Source organism: Manis pentadactyla, chromosome 1 (genome assembly GCF_030020395.1).
Source record: "Manis pentadactyla isolate mManPen7 chromosome 1, mManPen7.hap1, whole genome shotgun sequence".
NCBI classification, from domain to species: Eukaryota; Metazoa; Chordata; class Mammalia; order Pholidota; family Manidae; genus Manis; species Manis pentadactyla.
In genome coordinates, this window is record NC_080019.1 from 26,159,379 (window position 1) to 26,172,577 (window position 13,199).

Below are 13,199 nucleotides of genomic sequence, written 5' to 3' on the forward strand. Positions count from 1 at the left end.
TCTTCTTTATCCATTCATCTACTGATGGACACTTGGGTTGCTTCCATTTCTTGGCTATTGTAAATAGTGCTGTGATAAACATAGGGGTGCATCTCTCTTTTTCAAACTGGGCTGCTGCATTCTTAGGGTAAATTCCTAGAAGTGGAATTCCTGGGTCAAATGGTATTTCTATTTTGAGCTTTTTGAGGAACCTCCATACTACTTTCCACAGTTGTTGAACTAATTTACATTCCCACCAGCAGTGTAGGAGGGTTCCCCTTTCTCCACAACCTCGCCAACATTTGTTGTTGTTTGTCTTTTGGATGGTGGTGATCATTACTGCTGAGAGGTGATATCTCATTGTGGTTTTAATTTGCATTTATCTGATGACTAGTGATGTGGAGCATCTTTTCATGTGTCTGTTGGCCATCTGAATTTCTTCTTTGGAGAACTGTCTGTTCAACTCCTCTGCCCATCTTTTAATTGGATTATTTGCTTTTTGTTTGTTGAGGTGCATGAGCTCTTTATATATTTTGGATGTCAAGCCTTTATCAGATATGTCATTTATGAATATATTCTCCCATACTGTAGGATACCTTTTTGTTCTGTTGATGGTGTCCTTTGCTGTACAGAAGCTTTTCAGCTTGATATAGTCCCACTTGTTCATTTTTGCTTTTGTTTCCCTTGCCCAGAGAGATATGTTCATGAAGAAGTCACTCATGTTTATGTCCATGAGATTTTTGCCTATGTTTTTTTCTAAGAGTTTTATGGTTTCATGACTTACATTCAGGTCTTTGATCCATTTCGAATATACTTTTGTGTATGGGGTTAGACACTGTTTTTAAACTTTATTTTAGGAACCGCAGCCATGAATGAAGAAAATATAGATGGAACAAGTGGGTGCAGTAAAGTCCGGACTGGTACTCAGAATGAAGCAGCATTACTTGCCTTGATGGAAAAGACTGGTTACAACATGGTTCAAGAAAATGGGCAAAGGAAATTCGGTGGTCCTCCTCCAGGTGTGGATTTGTTTATGTTAAAACAAAATTGAATCTTTAATGTAGTCATTTACATCAGGTGTATGTATCCCCAAATATCCTAAATAACAACTCTTTTCTTATAACTGCTTAAGGACTCTAGCAATCATTTTCACTGTTGTGAGGGAAAGAAAGTATATTATTTATGTTATACAGGTCTTTATGGTTACATTTTTTGACTCTTGGTTTAAGAAGCTGTTGAGAAAGAAGCTGGGCTGGGTTTAGAAAGAAGTCAGGAAAAGGTTACTCTAGTGATTAAAAGGGGAGGTCATCTGGGGAGGAATTTGAAAGAGCAGTGAGAAGAGGACTGGTGTTTATATTAGATGCAGGCCAGATGCAAACAAGTAAACAGGTACAATAGCCAGTGAAATTTCTTTGCTCAGAACCCTCCAATTAATGTTGTGTCAGACTTAAAGTAAAATCTTGGCCTCCAGCTACCATGGATGGCTACATTGGCCTCACTTTATGTGCCCCCCCCCCGTACATCCTAGCTACACAGACCCCTGTGCTGCTCTACATTGTTCTAACATAAAGCATTTGGATTTTTCCTTTTCCTGATATATCCTCAAAGCTTGATCCTTCATTTCATTCAGATTCTGCTTAAAGCTCATGTGCTCAGAGATTTACCTGACTACCAAAAATATCAGCCCTTCTGTAGTTTTTTTTTTTTCAAAGCACTTACTGTCATCTTCTTTGCCAAGAGTATGACTGTTTTGAGGGAGGGGGCTTCTGTTTTGTTCATGTTGTATCCTGAATGCCTAGAATAGTACATGGCACATAGAAGGCTTACAGTAAATTTGTGGAATGAGCAAATGACTGAGTGGTGAATATAAATGTCTTGTTAGACTTTGTCTATTTTCCTCTTCCAGGTTGGGAAGGTCCTCCTCCACCTAGAGGCTGTGAAGTTTTTGTAGGAAAAATACCTCGTGATATGTATGAAGATGAGCTAGTTCCTGTATTTGAAAGAGCTGGGAAAATATATGAGTTTCGACTAATGATGGAGTTTAGTGGTGAAAATCGAGGCTATGCATTTGTGATGTACACTACAAAAGAAGAAGCCCAGTCAGCCATCAGAATTCTTAATAATTATGAGATTCGACCAGGAAAGTTTATTGGTGTGTGTGTAAGCTTGGATAATTGCAGATTATTTATTGGAGCTATTCCCAAGGAAAGGAAGAAGGAAGAAATTTTGGATGAAATGAAGAAAGTTACAGAAGGAGTTATAGATGTCATTGTTTATCCAAGTGCAATCGATAAGACCAAAAATCGTGGTTTTGCATTTGTTGAATATGAATCTCACAGAGCTGCAGCTATGGCTAGGAGAAAACTAATTCCAGGTAAACTTATCTTTTTATTTTTTTCCAAATTAACCTTATTATAAATATGGAAAAATTATAGTATCTCATAGATCATATGAAAATATATAATGCCCTTAAAGAGGAATAAGGATTATTTGAGTAAGGAAGTAAAATAAATGAAATGATTCTAAAAGACAAAGTGTTGTTCCTCTAAAAGGAGTCATTATTTATAATTTACTAATTTAATGAATGTATATACTTATATTGAGCTGTTAATGGTTGTTGAATAAAAATCCAGATGACAATACCTGATTCTTCTAATAAACGTCTGTCTTTGAAGTGTACTTTGTTCTATTCACTTTTAAAATGAGTTCCACCATAAGTTCTGGCTAGGCTTGCTTAAGTAAAAATTTTCATATGCTTAGGAAACTAATGCTTAGGAAACTAATGCTTAATTAAATATATTTATTTGTACCTGAGTTTCTCTTTCTTTGGAGAAACAGTTTTACTTAATAATTTTTGACTTTTATTTGTTTATATGTATTTAGGTTTATTTATTCTTTTTTACAGGAACCTTCCAATTATGGGGCCATACCATTCAGGTAGATTGGGCTGACCCAGAGAAAGAGGTTGATGAGGAAACCATGCAGAGAGTTAAAGTTCTCTATGTAAGAAATTTAATGATCTCAACTACAGAGGAAACAATTAAAGCAGAATTCAATAAATTCAAACTTGGTGCAGTTGAACGAGTAAAGAAACTTAGAGATTATGCTTTTGTTCACTTCTTCAACCGAGAAGATGCAATGACTGCTATGTCTGTTATGAATGGAAAATGCATTGATGGAGCACTTATTGAGGTAACACTAGCAAAACCAGTATCTAAAGAAACCACTTGGAGACATGCTAATGGTCAGATTTGCCCCAATTCTGAAAACCTGATTGTGTTTGCTAACAAGGAAGAAAGCCACCCAAAAACTCTAGGCAAGTCACCCACTCTTTCAGTTCGTCTCAATGGTCAGCATAGCCCAAGCCCCCCTGAAATGGAAAGATGCACTTACCCATTTTTTCCTGGAACAAAGCTTACCCCAATTAGTATGTATTCTTTAAAATACAATCATTTCAATTCTGCAGTAATGCATTTGGATTACTACTGCAACAAAAATAATTGGGCACCGCCAGAATATTACTTATATTCAACAACAGGTCAAGATGGGAAAGTATTCTTGGTATATAAAATTGTTATTCCTGCTATTGCAAATGGATCCCAAAGTTATTTCATGCCAGACAAACTCTGTACTACATTAGAAGATGCAAAGGAACTGGCAGCCCAGTTTACATTACTCCATTTGGGTAAGTTTAAAAATACTTCAGATAACATTGTAGAATATGAAGTTGGGAAATATTATTATAGCTTATTTCTAAGTTCATTTATTTTGAACTCAACAAGAGTGTTAATTTAACATGAATTTTAACTCAATTTTTTAAATTCATGGTAGATTTTGCTGAGAATTTTCTCCTGTATAATGTTCCTATATTTAGCTTTTTAAATCTTAGCAGGGGAAAATTGGTTTTGATTTACTTTAGGGTTCATGATCCTGTGTCATTAATTTATTGTTTTTGTAATGACTAATCCTCATTTGAAATAATTTCTATATAAGCTGCAGGATTTGTTCCTTAAACCAAAATTTATAAGAGTGTCCCTGAATCTTTGGTAATCTTTTTTGCAGGCAGGAGTAGGGAGTTGGTAAAATCAGAGGCATTCAGGTGGGTCATGTGTAGACAGCCTTATGCGCACTGATCTGGAAATTAGTCATTATTACTCATGAAAGACAAAAAGCATCATTAAGAGATGTTTATGACCATTCTCTTAATTTCATACTTAAAAAAAAAAGTAAGTTTCTCCAGAGGACTTGAAGGATAATTAAGAAAGGCTTTGGGCCATATGCTAATTAAATACTCAGCTTTGGGAAAGAAGATAATGTTATATCACTCTGGTATTTTCCTACTTCCTGTTTTTACTACTAACTTCCTCCTACCACTTTGTCTCATTTTTAATGCATCTATAGATTTCAATTGGTGATTAGTTTGTGCTCAGAATAATATTTAATAGAATAATAGTGGTTCCTTGAAAATAAATAGTAAAAAGGAGAGGTCTCCTCTGAGGGATAGTAGTTGCTTCTTGATATAATTGTCAAACTCTTGGCTTAAAATTGAATTGTTATATTGTTGCAGTATCATACTACTGAGGCTTATATCTACTTAAAATTGATATTCTCAAATTTCTTAAGTGAGGGCAGTCAAAAATGAAAACCATTGTCAGAGGGAGAGTAATTTCTGTGCATTGTATGAATTTATCCATCATAGCATTCCCATGGTGTGAATATTTTTACGAGATTCTGATTTGGAGATCTCGTCAGAACTTTAGTGCTGAAGAAGGAAGTGTTCCCTTCAAAGAAACTTTCCCATAGTGTCCTCAATTATTAGTTTGGAAGTACTTGGGAATTTTGTTTGCAGTTATCTAAGCTAACAAATTCTTAGGTATGACTTCCATTAATGTACAAAATAGAAGACTTGTATTTTCTTAAGAAAAGACAATCTAAGTTAAAGATAAAATTAAGTGGATGGCAAGTATCAAATTAGGATTCTTAGAAATGGATCAAATTATTCTTTTGGAGAGGAATATATGTAATTAGTTGTATTAGAGCAAGATTTTCCCAGGGTACATACGTCTGATCTAACATAGTAATGCTAAAACATATTTTATTTCTATCCCCACTCATTTCTCTTACAAATTTAACTTATTGAATTCTCATGATTTTCAAAACATAGTCTTCTTCATTTATTTTATGTCAGACTTTCCACTTAGGCATGATTTGCCCATCTTGTTATCCCATAAAGATCAGATGTTAATGGAACCAGAGGTTTTTCATCAGCTTTTAATTCCATTAGATGCTTGTTACTTGAGTCCCAGGGCCATAGTTGAGTCATACTGACCTATAGGTCCCAAAGAAAACCCCTGTTCAGGTACAGTATTCCCAACTTGATTATGTTAATTAGGAATAATGAGCTTCAATAAATGAAATCCTTAGAGAGCACAGGCAGTTTCTTTAGTCATTTATTTCAGATATTAACCCTATTCAATGTCCCTTATAATGAAAAATTGGACACTTTGTGTTTATATATAGTTTCAGTTTCTAATCACCATCAGGGAGAAAAGCTAAGATCCAAATACAAGCCAAAAAATTCAGTTAAACTCCAGGGCTTGTTTGTATGTAGTACATAAGGCCTGAGTCCTTGTCAACAGACAGTAACACAAAAATCCTTATTGTGATTTATTAGAAATACGAGTGAGGTTGAGTTACAGGCAACCGACAGAATGAAAAAATTCAGGGAAGTGAAAGAATAAGAGTTCAGAAGTCTAGAAATCCTTGATCACGAAACAAATAGCGGACCTTCAGAGGTCATTAAAGTAGGGGCAGGAGGTGTAGACAGGAGCCTACAAGTCACCACACAGCAGGTCAAGAATTGATTGAGTACTGTTGTACTATTCTGGCCTGCTTTCTCCTCGCTGCTCCTCCAGCCTGTGGGCTTTATTAGAGTTGATGTCTTTTTAGGTGCAGTTTTTCAGATAAAGGTTGCAGTGTTTCATCGCATGGTTCAAGAACGAGATCAGTTGGTGGTAGTCGTGTGTTCTTAGAGGACAAGGAATGATGTATTGTTGATACCTGCTTAATATTTACTTGTTTTATGCATTGGATTTTTCTGAGATCTTGAGAGGTAGTTATTAGTTCCTGTGATCCCTCAAATGGAATTAATTACATATTATCATCTTTTGGATTTATTTTCTTAAAATATTTGAGTCTGATTCCTAGATTGTGAATTTAACAACTACTTTAAGATGTTTTGTTTGGGTATAGTAATTCTTTTTTAAAATTGCTTTGATACTCTTCTATTAACCATTTCATTTAATGTTATTTTGAGCATTATTATCTAGTCTTATTTTGATGATGTTTTATTTTTTAATTAAAGTATCATTGATATGCAATCTTACGAAGGTTTCACATGAACAGCACTGTGGTTTCAACACTCACTCATATTATCAAGTCCTCATCCCCTCATTGCAGTCACTGTCCATCAGCATAGCAAGGTGCTGCAGAGTCATTACTTGTTCTTTCCGTGCTGTATCGCCTTCCCTGTGACCTACCTATATTGTGATTGCGAATTATAGTCCCTTAATCCCCTTCTTCCTCCCTCTGCACCCACCCTCCCCAACCCTTGCCTTTGGGAACCACTAGTCCCTTCTTGGAGTCTGTGAGCCTGTTCCTATTTTGTTCTTTCAGTTTTGCTTTGTTTTTCATACTCCACAAATGAGGGAAATCATGTTGTAGTTGTCTTTCTTTGGATGATCTTTACTATCATATGTAATATAAAGTCATTTACCTTCTTATTTTAGAGCTCTTAGAATGTACTTTAATATCCACATGGTTTTAGCATTACCATGCCTGTTTTTCAAGTCTGAAAAATAAAAGGGAAAACAGTTTGACCTTAGTTAAATGACTATCAATTGATGTTATGAAGAATACAGAAGTTTCTTAAAGGGATAACAGGCACCTAAATGAGTACTAGAAATCAGTTTACTTCTGGTGACCATTTAGTGCTCTTACTAGAATTCCAAAAGTTCTTGGTATTTAGTATCTTAAAATCAATCTTAAAAATATTTTGAGTTTCTTGGTCTCATTTAAAGTGAGCTCTGTTTTAAGCAAAATACTCTTACAGAAGAAAATTTGAAAGCTGGTGTTAATGCCACAATTGAACCCTTATTTTTTTTTATTTCAAATTTAGAGACCATCTTCACTTCATAATGTCAGAGAATAACCTCCTTAACCTTACTGGAAACTGATCACCCAGCCAGCAGGAAAACAAATTATGTTACCTGGTTATATTTATGGACTTATAATAAGTGTAATACTTGATGGGTGCAAAGGGTAGAATGCAAAACTTGGGAACTAGGAGATAGGTTCTATACTAAATACTGACATCTTTGATCATTCAGTATTGTAGCTTTTTAAATAATCCTTTTCTATTTCATAACTTTGTATCTGTTTAATAATGGATCAGACTATTAGTGTGAATAATCCTGCTTTGCCTAAAACTTTGCCTCTGTTTTGAATCTGGGCTTTTCAATATTGCTACTGCTTTCCCCTGAGGCATTCTTCGCCATCTAGGTGTGGAATAAGCAAAATCAAGGAGATTAAGGGAAGTCCCAGAGAGTTATAATTTTGAAGAATAAAGTCATGGAGAATAAACTTACTGGAAGGAGGGAGGTAGGCTCAGTGTGTATTGACAGTTCACCTTGCTAAATAATTTATTAACAAATTATTGTAGGCAAGGCATTTCTTGTTTCTGTTTGTGTGATACTAATGTAAGTGGTAATTTTTTACTTAGTGACCAACTAAAGCTTTAAAACAGGGGTGAAGAACTTCTGTCCCAAACCAATGATTTAATTTCATCTTATTTGTGTACTGTTGCTTTAGCCATAATTGATGAAATTTAAAGAACAAATCTTTTTTGAGTGCCTCTTATATGCTAAGTGTACTTTCCTACGCAATTGAGAGCTAAAGATAAATAAAACGTTTTTGCTCTTAAGGAGCCTCAGTGTACTGAAGAAGGCAGAGACACAAACTTTATGCATAGGTTATTTTGGGAGCACAAAGGAAGAGTATACCTCCCACCTGCTCTGAGATGTGAATCAGTCGAGAGGACAGTTTATGTGCAGAGAGGGGCACAACATGAGGAAAGGCGTATTACAAGAATAGCATGGTAGTGAATGAATGGCAAATTTTTCTGTATAGTGTTTACCTTGGTGATTTTGGTTAGACTTTAAGAATTAGAAATTGAAAAGATGTGGACTTTAGTTAATGGCAGTTTCATCAGTACTGCTTGTTAAAATGTGGCAAGTATTTTTTTTAGTACAACTATATTGACTTTACTTGCTTTTCCTCTGAGCCATTTTTTTCTAGCTGAATCCATCCTGATTTGTGTGACCATTTTGTGTAAATATTCATCTTTTTAAAATGTCTTTTTTTCAGTATTCATTTTGTGGCTGACTTGCATATTGCTCCTTATATGTGACTTTGTAGTTACATCCTTAGAATCTTTAATATTTTCTGGTCATTGAGTGGTAAATTACTTAGTATGTATTCTAAGCATGATAACCATTAGGTTTGCTATCACTTAAATTAGGTTTTGATTTCTGTTATCACTTGCAACTTGGTTGAAAGTTGTGAAATAGAAGACACAGCAGGATGAAGGTATACTATTCTTAGTTTTAACCTGAAAAATAATTGGTGCTTTTATTCTTATGAGCTATCATTATTTCCAGATTGAAGGGCAGAAATGTAAAAATAACATTTCAATTTAAAAAGTTTGCAATAAATTGGTTTAAAACAGAGAAAGCTTCAGTTTTAAAAAAATTTAAGATACTTCAGCTTAACATATTATAGTGGTTATATTATGACACTTCAATTCTAAATAATTAGAAGAAAATTATACTTGTAGAAGGTTATTCTTTCCAGTTTTAATTACAGATCTTTGATGATACTATTTCAAATGAAATTTCAAAGAATAAAAATAACTAGGTAAGTTTGCTTTAAGATTCACCTAGTTAAGTACAATCAGCATCAATATTGTATATATTAATTATATTAATTTGTATCATATGACCAAGTGGTGAGACAAAAATTCCATCAACTCAACTATGTGTCTTTACCTCTGAGAGGGCCCAGTGCTCATAAAAATGTATTTCTCTTCCTCTTGAAACTTACTTTTTCTGAAAGACCATCATCTGATATTACTCATAATTCTTGCTTTACTAATACTTGTAATGTACCAGGACCATAATTTTTGTGGAGTTAGTACTGTGAGCAAAGTAGCTTAAAATGATACGAGTATCTGAGTGAAAGTACAAGAATCTAAACCACCAACAAACTGACCTCGGAGGCCAAATGAGTCATTTACTCTGAGGGCCTCAGTGTTTTCACCTCCAGAATACCAGCGTTTCACTTGGTGACCCCTTGAGATTCTTTTATCCCTGAAACTTACAGCTTTTAAAAAAATAGTCAAAAAACCTTATGAAGACCAAAAATAATACTTGAAGTTTTTTATGTCTAAGATCCATATTTGAGCTCAAATAGCTCAAAACCAAGAGCTGCTTTTACAAGAATTAGCTATCAGTTTAATGTCCCTTCCTTTATACATTTCAAAACATATCTACTTCACAGCAGAAAAACTGTATTAAAAAAAGGAAAAATTTGGTCAGCCACCATTTTTGTTTGCATGATAACAAGTAATTGCTTTTTTGGTTGTTTTCTTCCCTGAATGTGTCAATTTATAATCAAAAACAAGATTTTATAAAAAGCTTAATTAGTTGAAAACTTGGAAATTAGTTTCTTTTTGTGGAGAAAGTCTAGGAAAATGATGATGTATATTAAAACACATGCAACTAATTGTTTCATAGTTATATTATTAAATGGCTAATATGTGATTTCATTTACTTTATACATTTATTTAATCATGTTTTATCCTTTATCTTATAATTTTTTAGTATCTTTGGTTAATACATTAGTGAAATACTTGTTTTAATACACATCTTAACACCAGTTATTGCTTTATTAAATTAAGTTTAACATCTTATTTTGTCATTTAATATTTTTTTAAAAATGTCTTTAAATTACCCCATCTTGTATCAAATGCCATAGTAAATTTAAGCATATATGTGCCATTCTTAGATGTCAGCAGCAATTCATAATTTTGCCACATTGTATTACCTAAGTATATTTTTTTCATGTTGCTTCAGAAAAAATTTCAATGATATATTGATTTTTTCTCTCTTCTATGTCTGTCTTGCTGGGTAGGGTTAGAATCAGTAAAATCTGTATGAGAAGCTGCACTTAGTCTTCTGCCTATCATGACTTTATTCTGCTTCCTATTTAGTATTTGTAGACAATAACTGCTTATGCTGCAGCCATATAATTGAGTGAATAGAGACAGAAGATGTTTTAGAAAAATGGTTTTACTGTGATGAATTTATTCAAGTGATCATCTGTGCTTTTAACCGCTTTAAAATTACTCAGTGTCTGTTTATTCCAGGCATTTTGGTTAAGATTAAATATAGCTAGTTTTGGATATATTATCTATCCTAGATAGTTTATCCTCTTTCCTAGAGTAATATATCCTCTATCTAAGACCTGGTAGTCCATTACCTCTAAGAATAGTGAACTTCCTTCTGGGGATTCAAATTAAAAGAAAACAAAATAAAAAAAACTTTAGTCTCCCCAGCTAATTAGAAGTTTTAAATTGGTAGATTATTAATAACTACTTGGATTTTCTTGGTTCTTAAATTTGTAGTATTTGGCTAAAGATAAATTAGTTTCATGTGTGCCATTATTATTTCAAAGTGACATTTGAGTATAAAAATGGCTTTGTATATGTATTTTTATATATTCAGTAGTTCATATTTAAAGAAAATGATTTATTTGGTTAATGAAATACCTTCCTGCATTGCTTTGATTCAGTAAGTATAATCCATATACCATACTGATAATGATTTCTACCATAATTATATCTATAACTTCAAACTAAAAACAGGGATGCAATCATTAGAAAACATCTGTTGTCTAATGTATTACTTGGTAATTTGTTGAGCATAATCTGAAACCCCTTTTTTGTTGTCTGTTTAATGTTTAAACAGTACAGCTTAATTTTTATACACAGATTCAAATTATACACAGCTAATACAGTAATTCACATTTGAATAAGTAAACTTGAATAAATAAAAAATGTAAATGAGGATGTACAACTCCAGCTTCTTTTACCAGTGGGTATCTGTGTTGACCTTTACTTCACTTTTCTTTTGCACATTTTGATTTTCTTCATGTTATCATTAGAGATATTTTACTTTTTCTATTTTTTATTTTTATTTTTTGGTAATTCTGTTTTGTATGTGGAGTATTGTAAGACTGTAAGCCCATTAACTTAATTTTTTTCTTGTTACCTTTTTTTCAGCAATACATGTTCCAGTCTGCTTATTTACTGGCAAGATTATGGGGTAAACAAATAACTATGCAGCATATATGCTGTATCTGTTTATGATCCTTTTTTTCTTCACACTGTTGTGTTAATATTTGGTTCAAGGGTGACCAAATCTGTAATTATGGATTTGTAAAATATTGGATTACTTTGGGCACAAAATTTATGAGGTTCCAAGTAAGCCATTATAAATCTTTGGAAAACAGGTTTAAAATTGTGTTACACAGTATAAAGTTTTAATTTTTATTAAAAGCAAAAAAATAATTCAAGAAAGGAAATGTTTATTAACTGAAATGATACTCACCTGTATACATTACATGTTTATATATGTTTCCTTGGGAGGTCACGAATCAAGTTTCCCTGAGTGATTCAAGAATCCCTTGAGTCATTCCTTGGTATGAAATTGAGGTAATCAAGCATAGAAACAGTGAAGTTACCTGGAGCATTGAAAAGTGATTTCTCTTAAGAACTAGAGGGAAAGGGGCAATACTAAGCAGAGTAGGATTAGTTACCCTATGAAAGCATTCTCTCAGATTCAGAGGAGGATTTACAAGAATGATGCAATGGCCATAATTGTTCTTCCTTCTTTATTTCTTACTTTTTCTTTATGACTTACTTAGTAATAGACTTAAGATTTTAAGTTCTTGTATTGAAGTGCATGAAGGATATCTGTGAATTTTCTGCTCTTTTTGCAATCAACTTAATATTAACGTACCAGAGGTTTTTTAACCGCCCTCCCCCCACTTCTCTTGATTTTAAAAAATCTTTGCTTTTTTATTTAATTATTTTATTTATTGTGGTTTATGCTATCGGTAATGAGTTGTTACATTAGTGAACATGGCTTGGGGAGGGGATTAACAGGCTTTTCATCAATCCCCTGAGACTTTGGAAGGTAGATTGGTGATGTCAGGCACTCCTTTCTTTGAACTGGTAAATAAGGGAATTATTTCATTGTTTTAAGATTTTATCTGAATCCTCAGGTAATAATGGTTTTTATTTTCAGTTCTTTCAATCTGATCTTTCTATATTGAGATTTTTTTCTATGACACGAAAAATTTCTTTAGTCAACTCCCAAATATTTATATTTAGATATGAGATATGAATAAATTGAAACTAAATAATCCAAATATCATTGCCTTATTTATTTATCCTAGGATGTTCTTTGAATATATGGTTTTATCAGTTAAGGGAATTTACATACATTCTAAATCTCTATTACAAAACCCAATTTAGGAAAAGGTGGAAAGATATTTAACTTCCTCTCAGCTGTGTTTCTTCCTGGGGAGAGAAGAAATTTTCTCATATTGATGGAGCCGTGCTGACCTAAGTAGCATATTAATTTTACTTCTCTTTTTTCTTTGTCTTTTTTAGTGGTAATGGATGGGCTGCCACTTTCAGCCCTGCCTCATTCCATAAAGATTTGGAGTGGCTTATTAAAAACATGTAAATACAAAAATTTTTAATTTGAAGTGATTTGAGGTAATGGATAATTATGAGTGGGAAAATAAAGCCAAGCAAAACAACAGTTTATTGTTCAGGAGTGTATGAATGTATGGCAAAACCATGAAGAAAAGCAAGGGAATGATTAACACTTAAAAATTAAGGTCATGATTACATTAAGGGCTAGAAGGAGAAATTAGAAAGGATGCAAAGGAGACTTGTAAGTTACTGATGTTTTCTGCCTCAGTGGTGAGTACATGTATTTTTTAAGTTGTATAAGCTGTACCTCTTTATTTTGTGCATTCTTCTGTTTGTACAGCATAACTTTTTGATTAAACTGGCAAAGAAAGTTATCCAA

General features: G+C 33.2%; 1 protein-coding gene across 1 annotated transcript in view; it reads left to right on the forward strand.

Moving 5' to 3' along the window:
• Positions 1-842: 842 nt before the first annotated feature.
• The window catches only part of RBM46 (RNA binding motif protein 46), a 32,529-nt gene continuing 20,172 nt past the window's right edge, over positions 843-13,199 (forward strand). Inside the window, exons 1-3 of the mRNA XM_057498732.1 lie at positions 843-998; positions 1,886-2,353; positions 2,885-3,664. Of these exons, the coding sequence (XP_057354715.1) occupies positions 848-998; positions 1,886-2,353; positions 2,885-3,664 (1,399 nt within the window). The 5' untranslated portion in view covers positions 843-847. The remainder of the gene's footprint in view (positions 999-1,885; positions 2,354-2,884; positions 3,665-13,199) is intronic.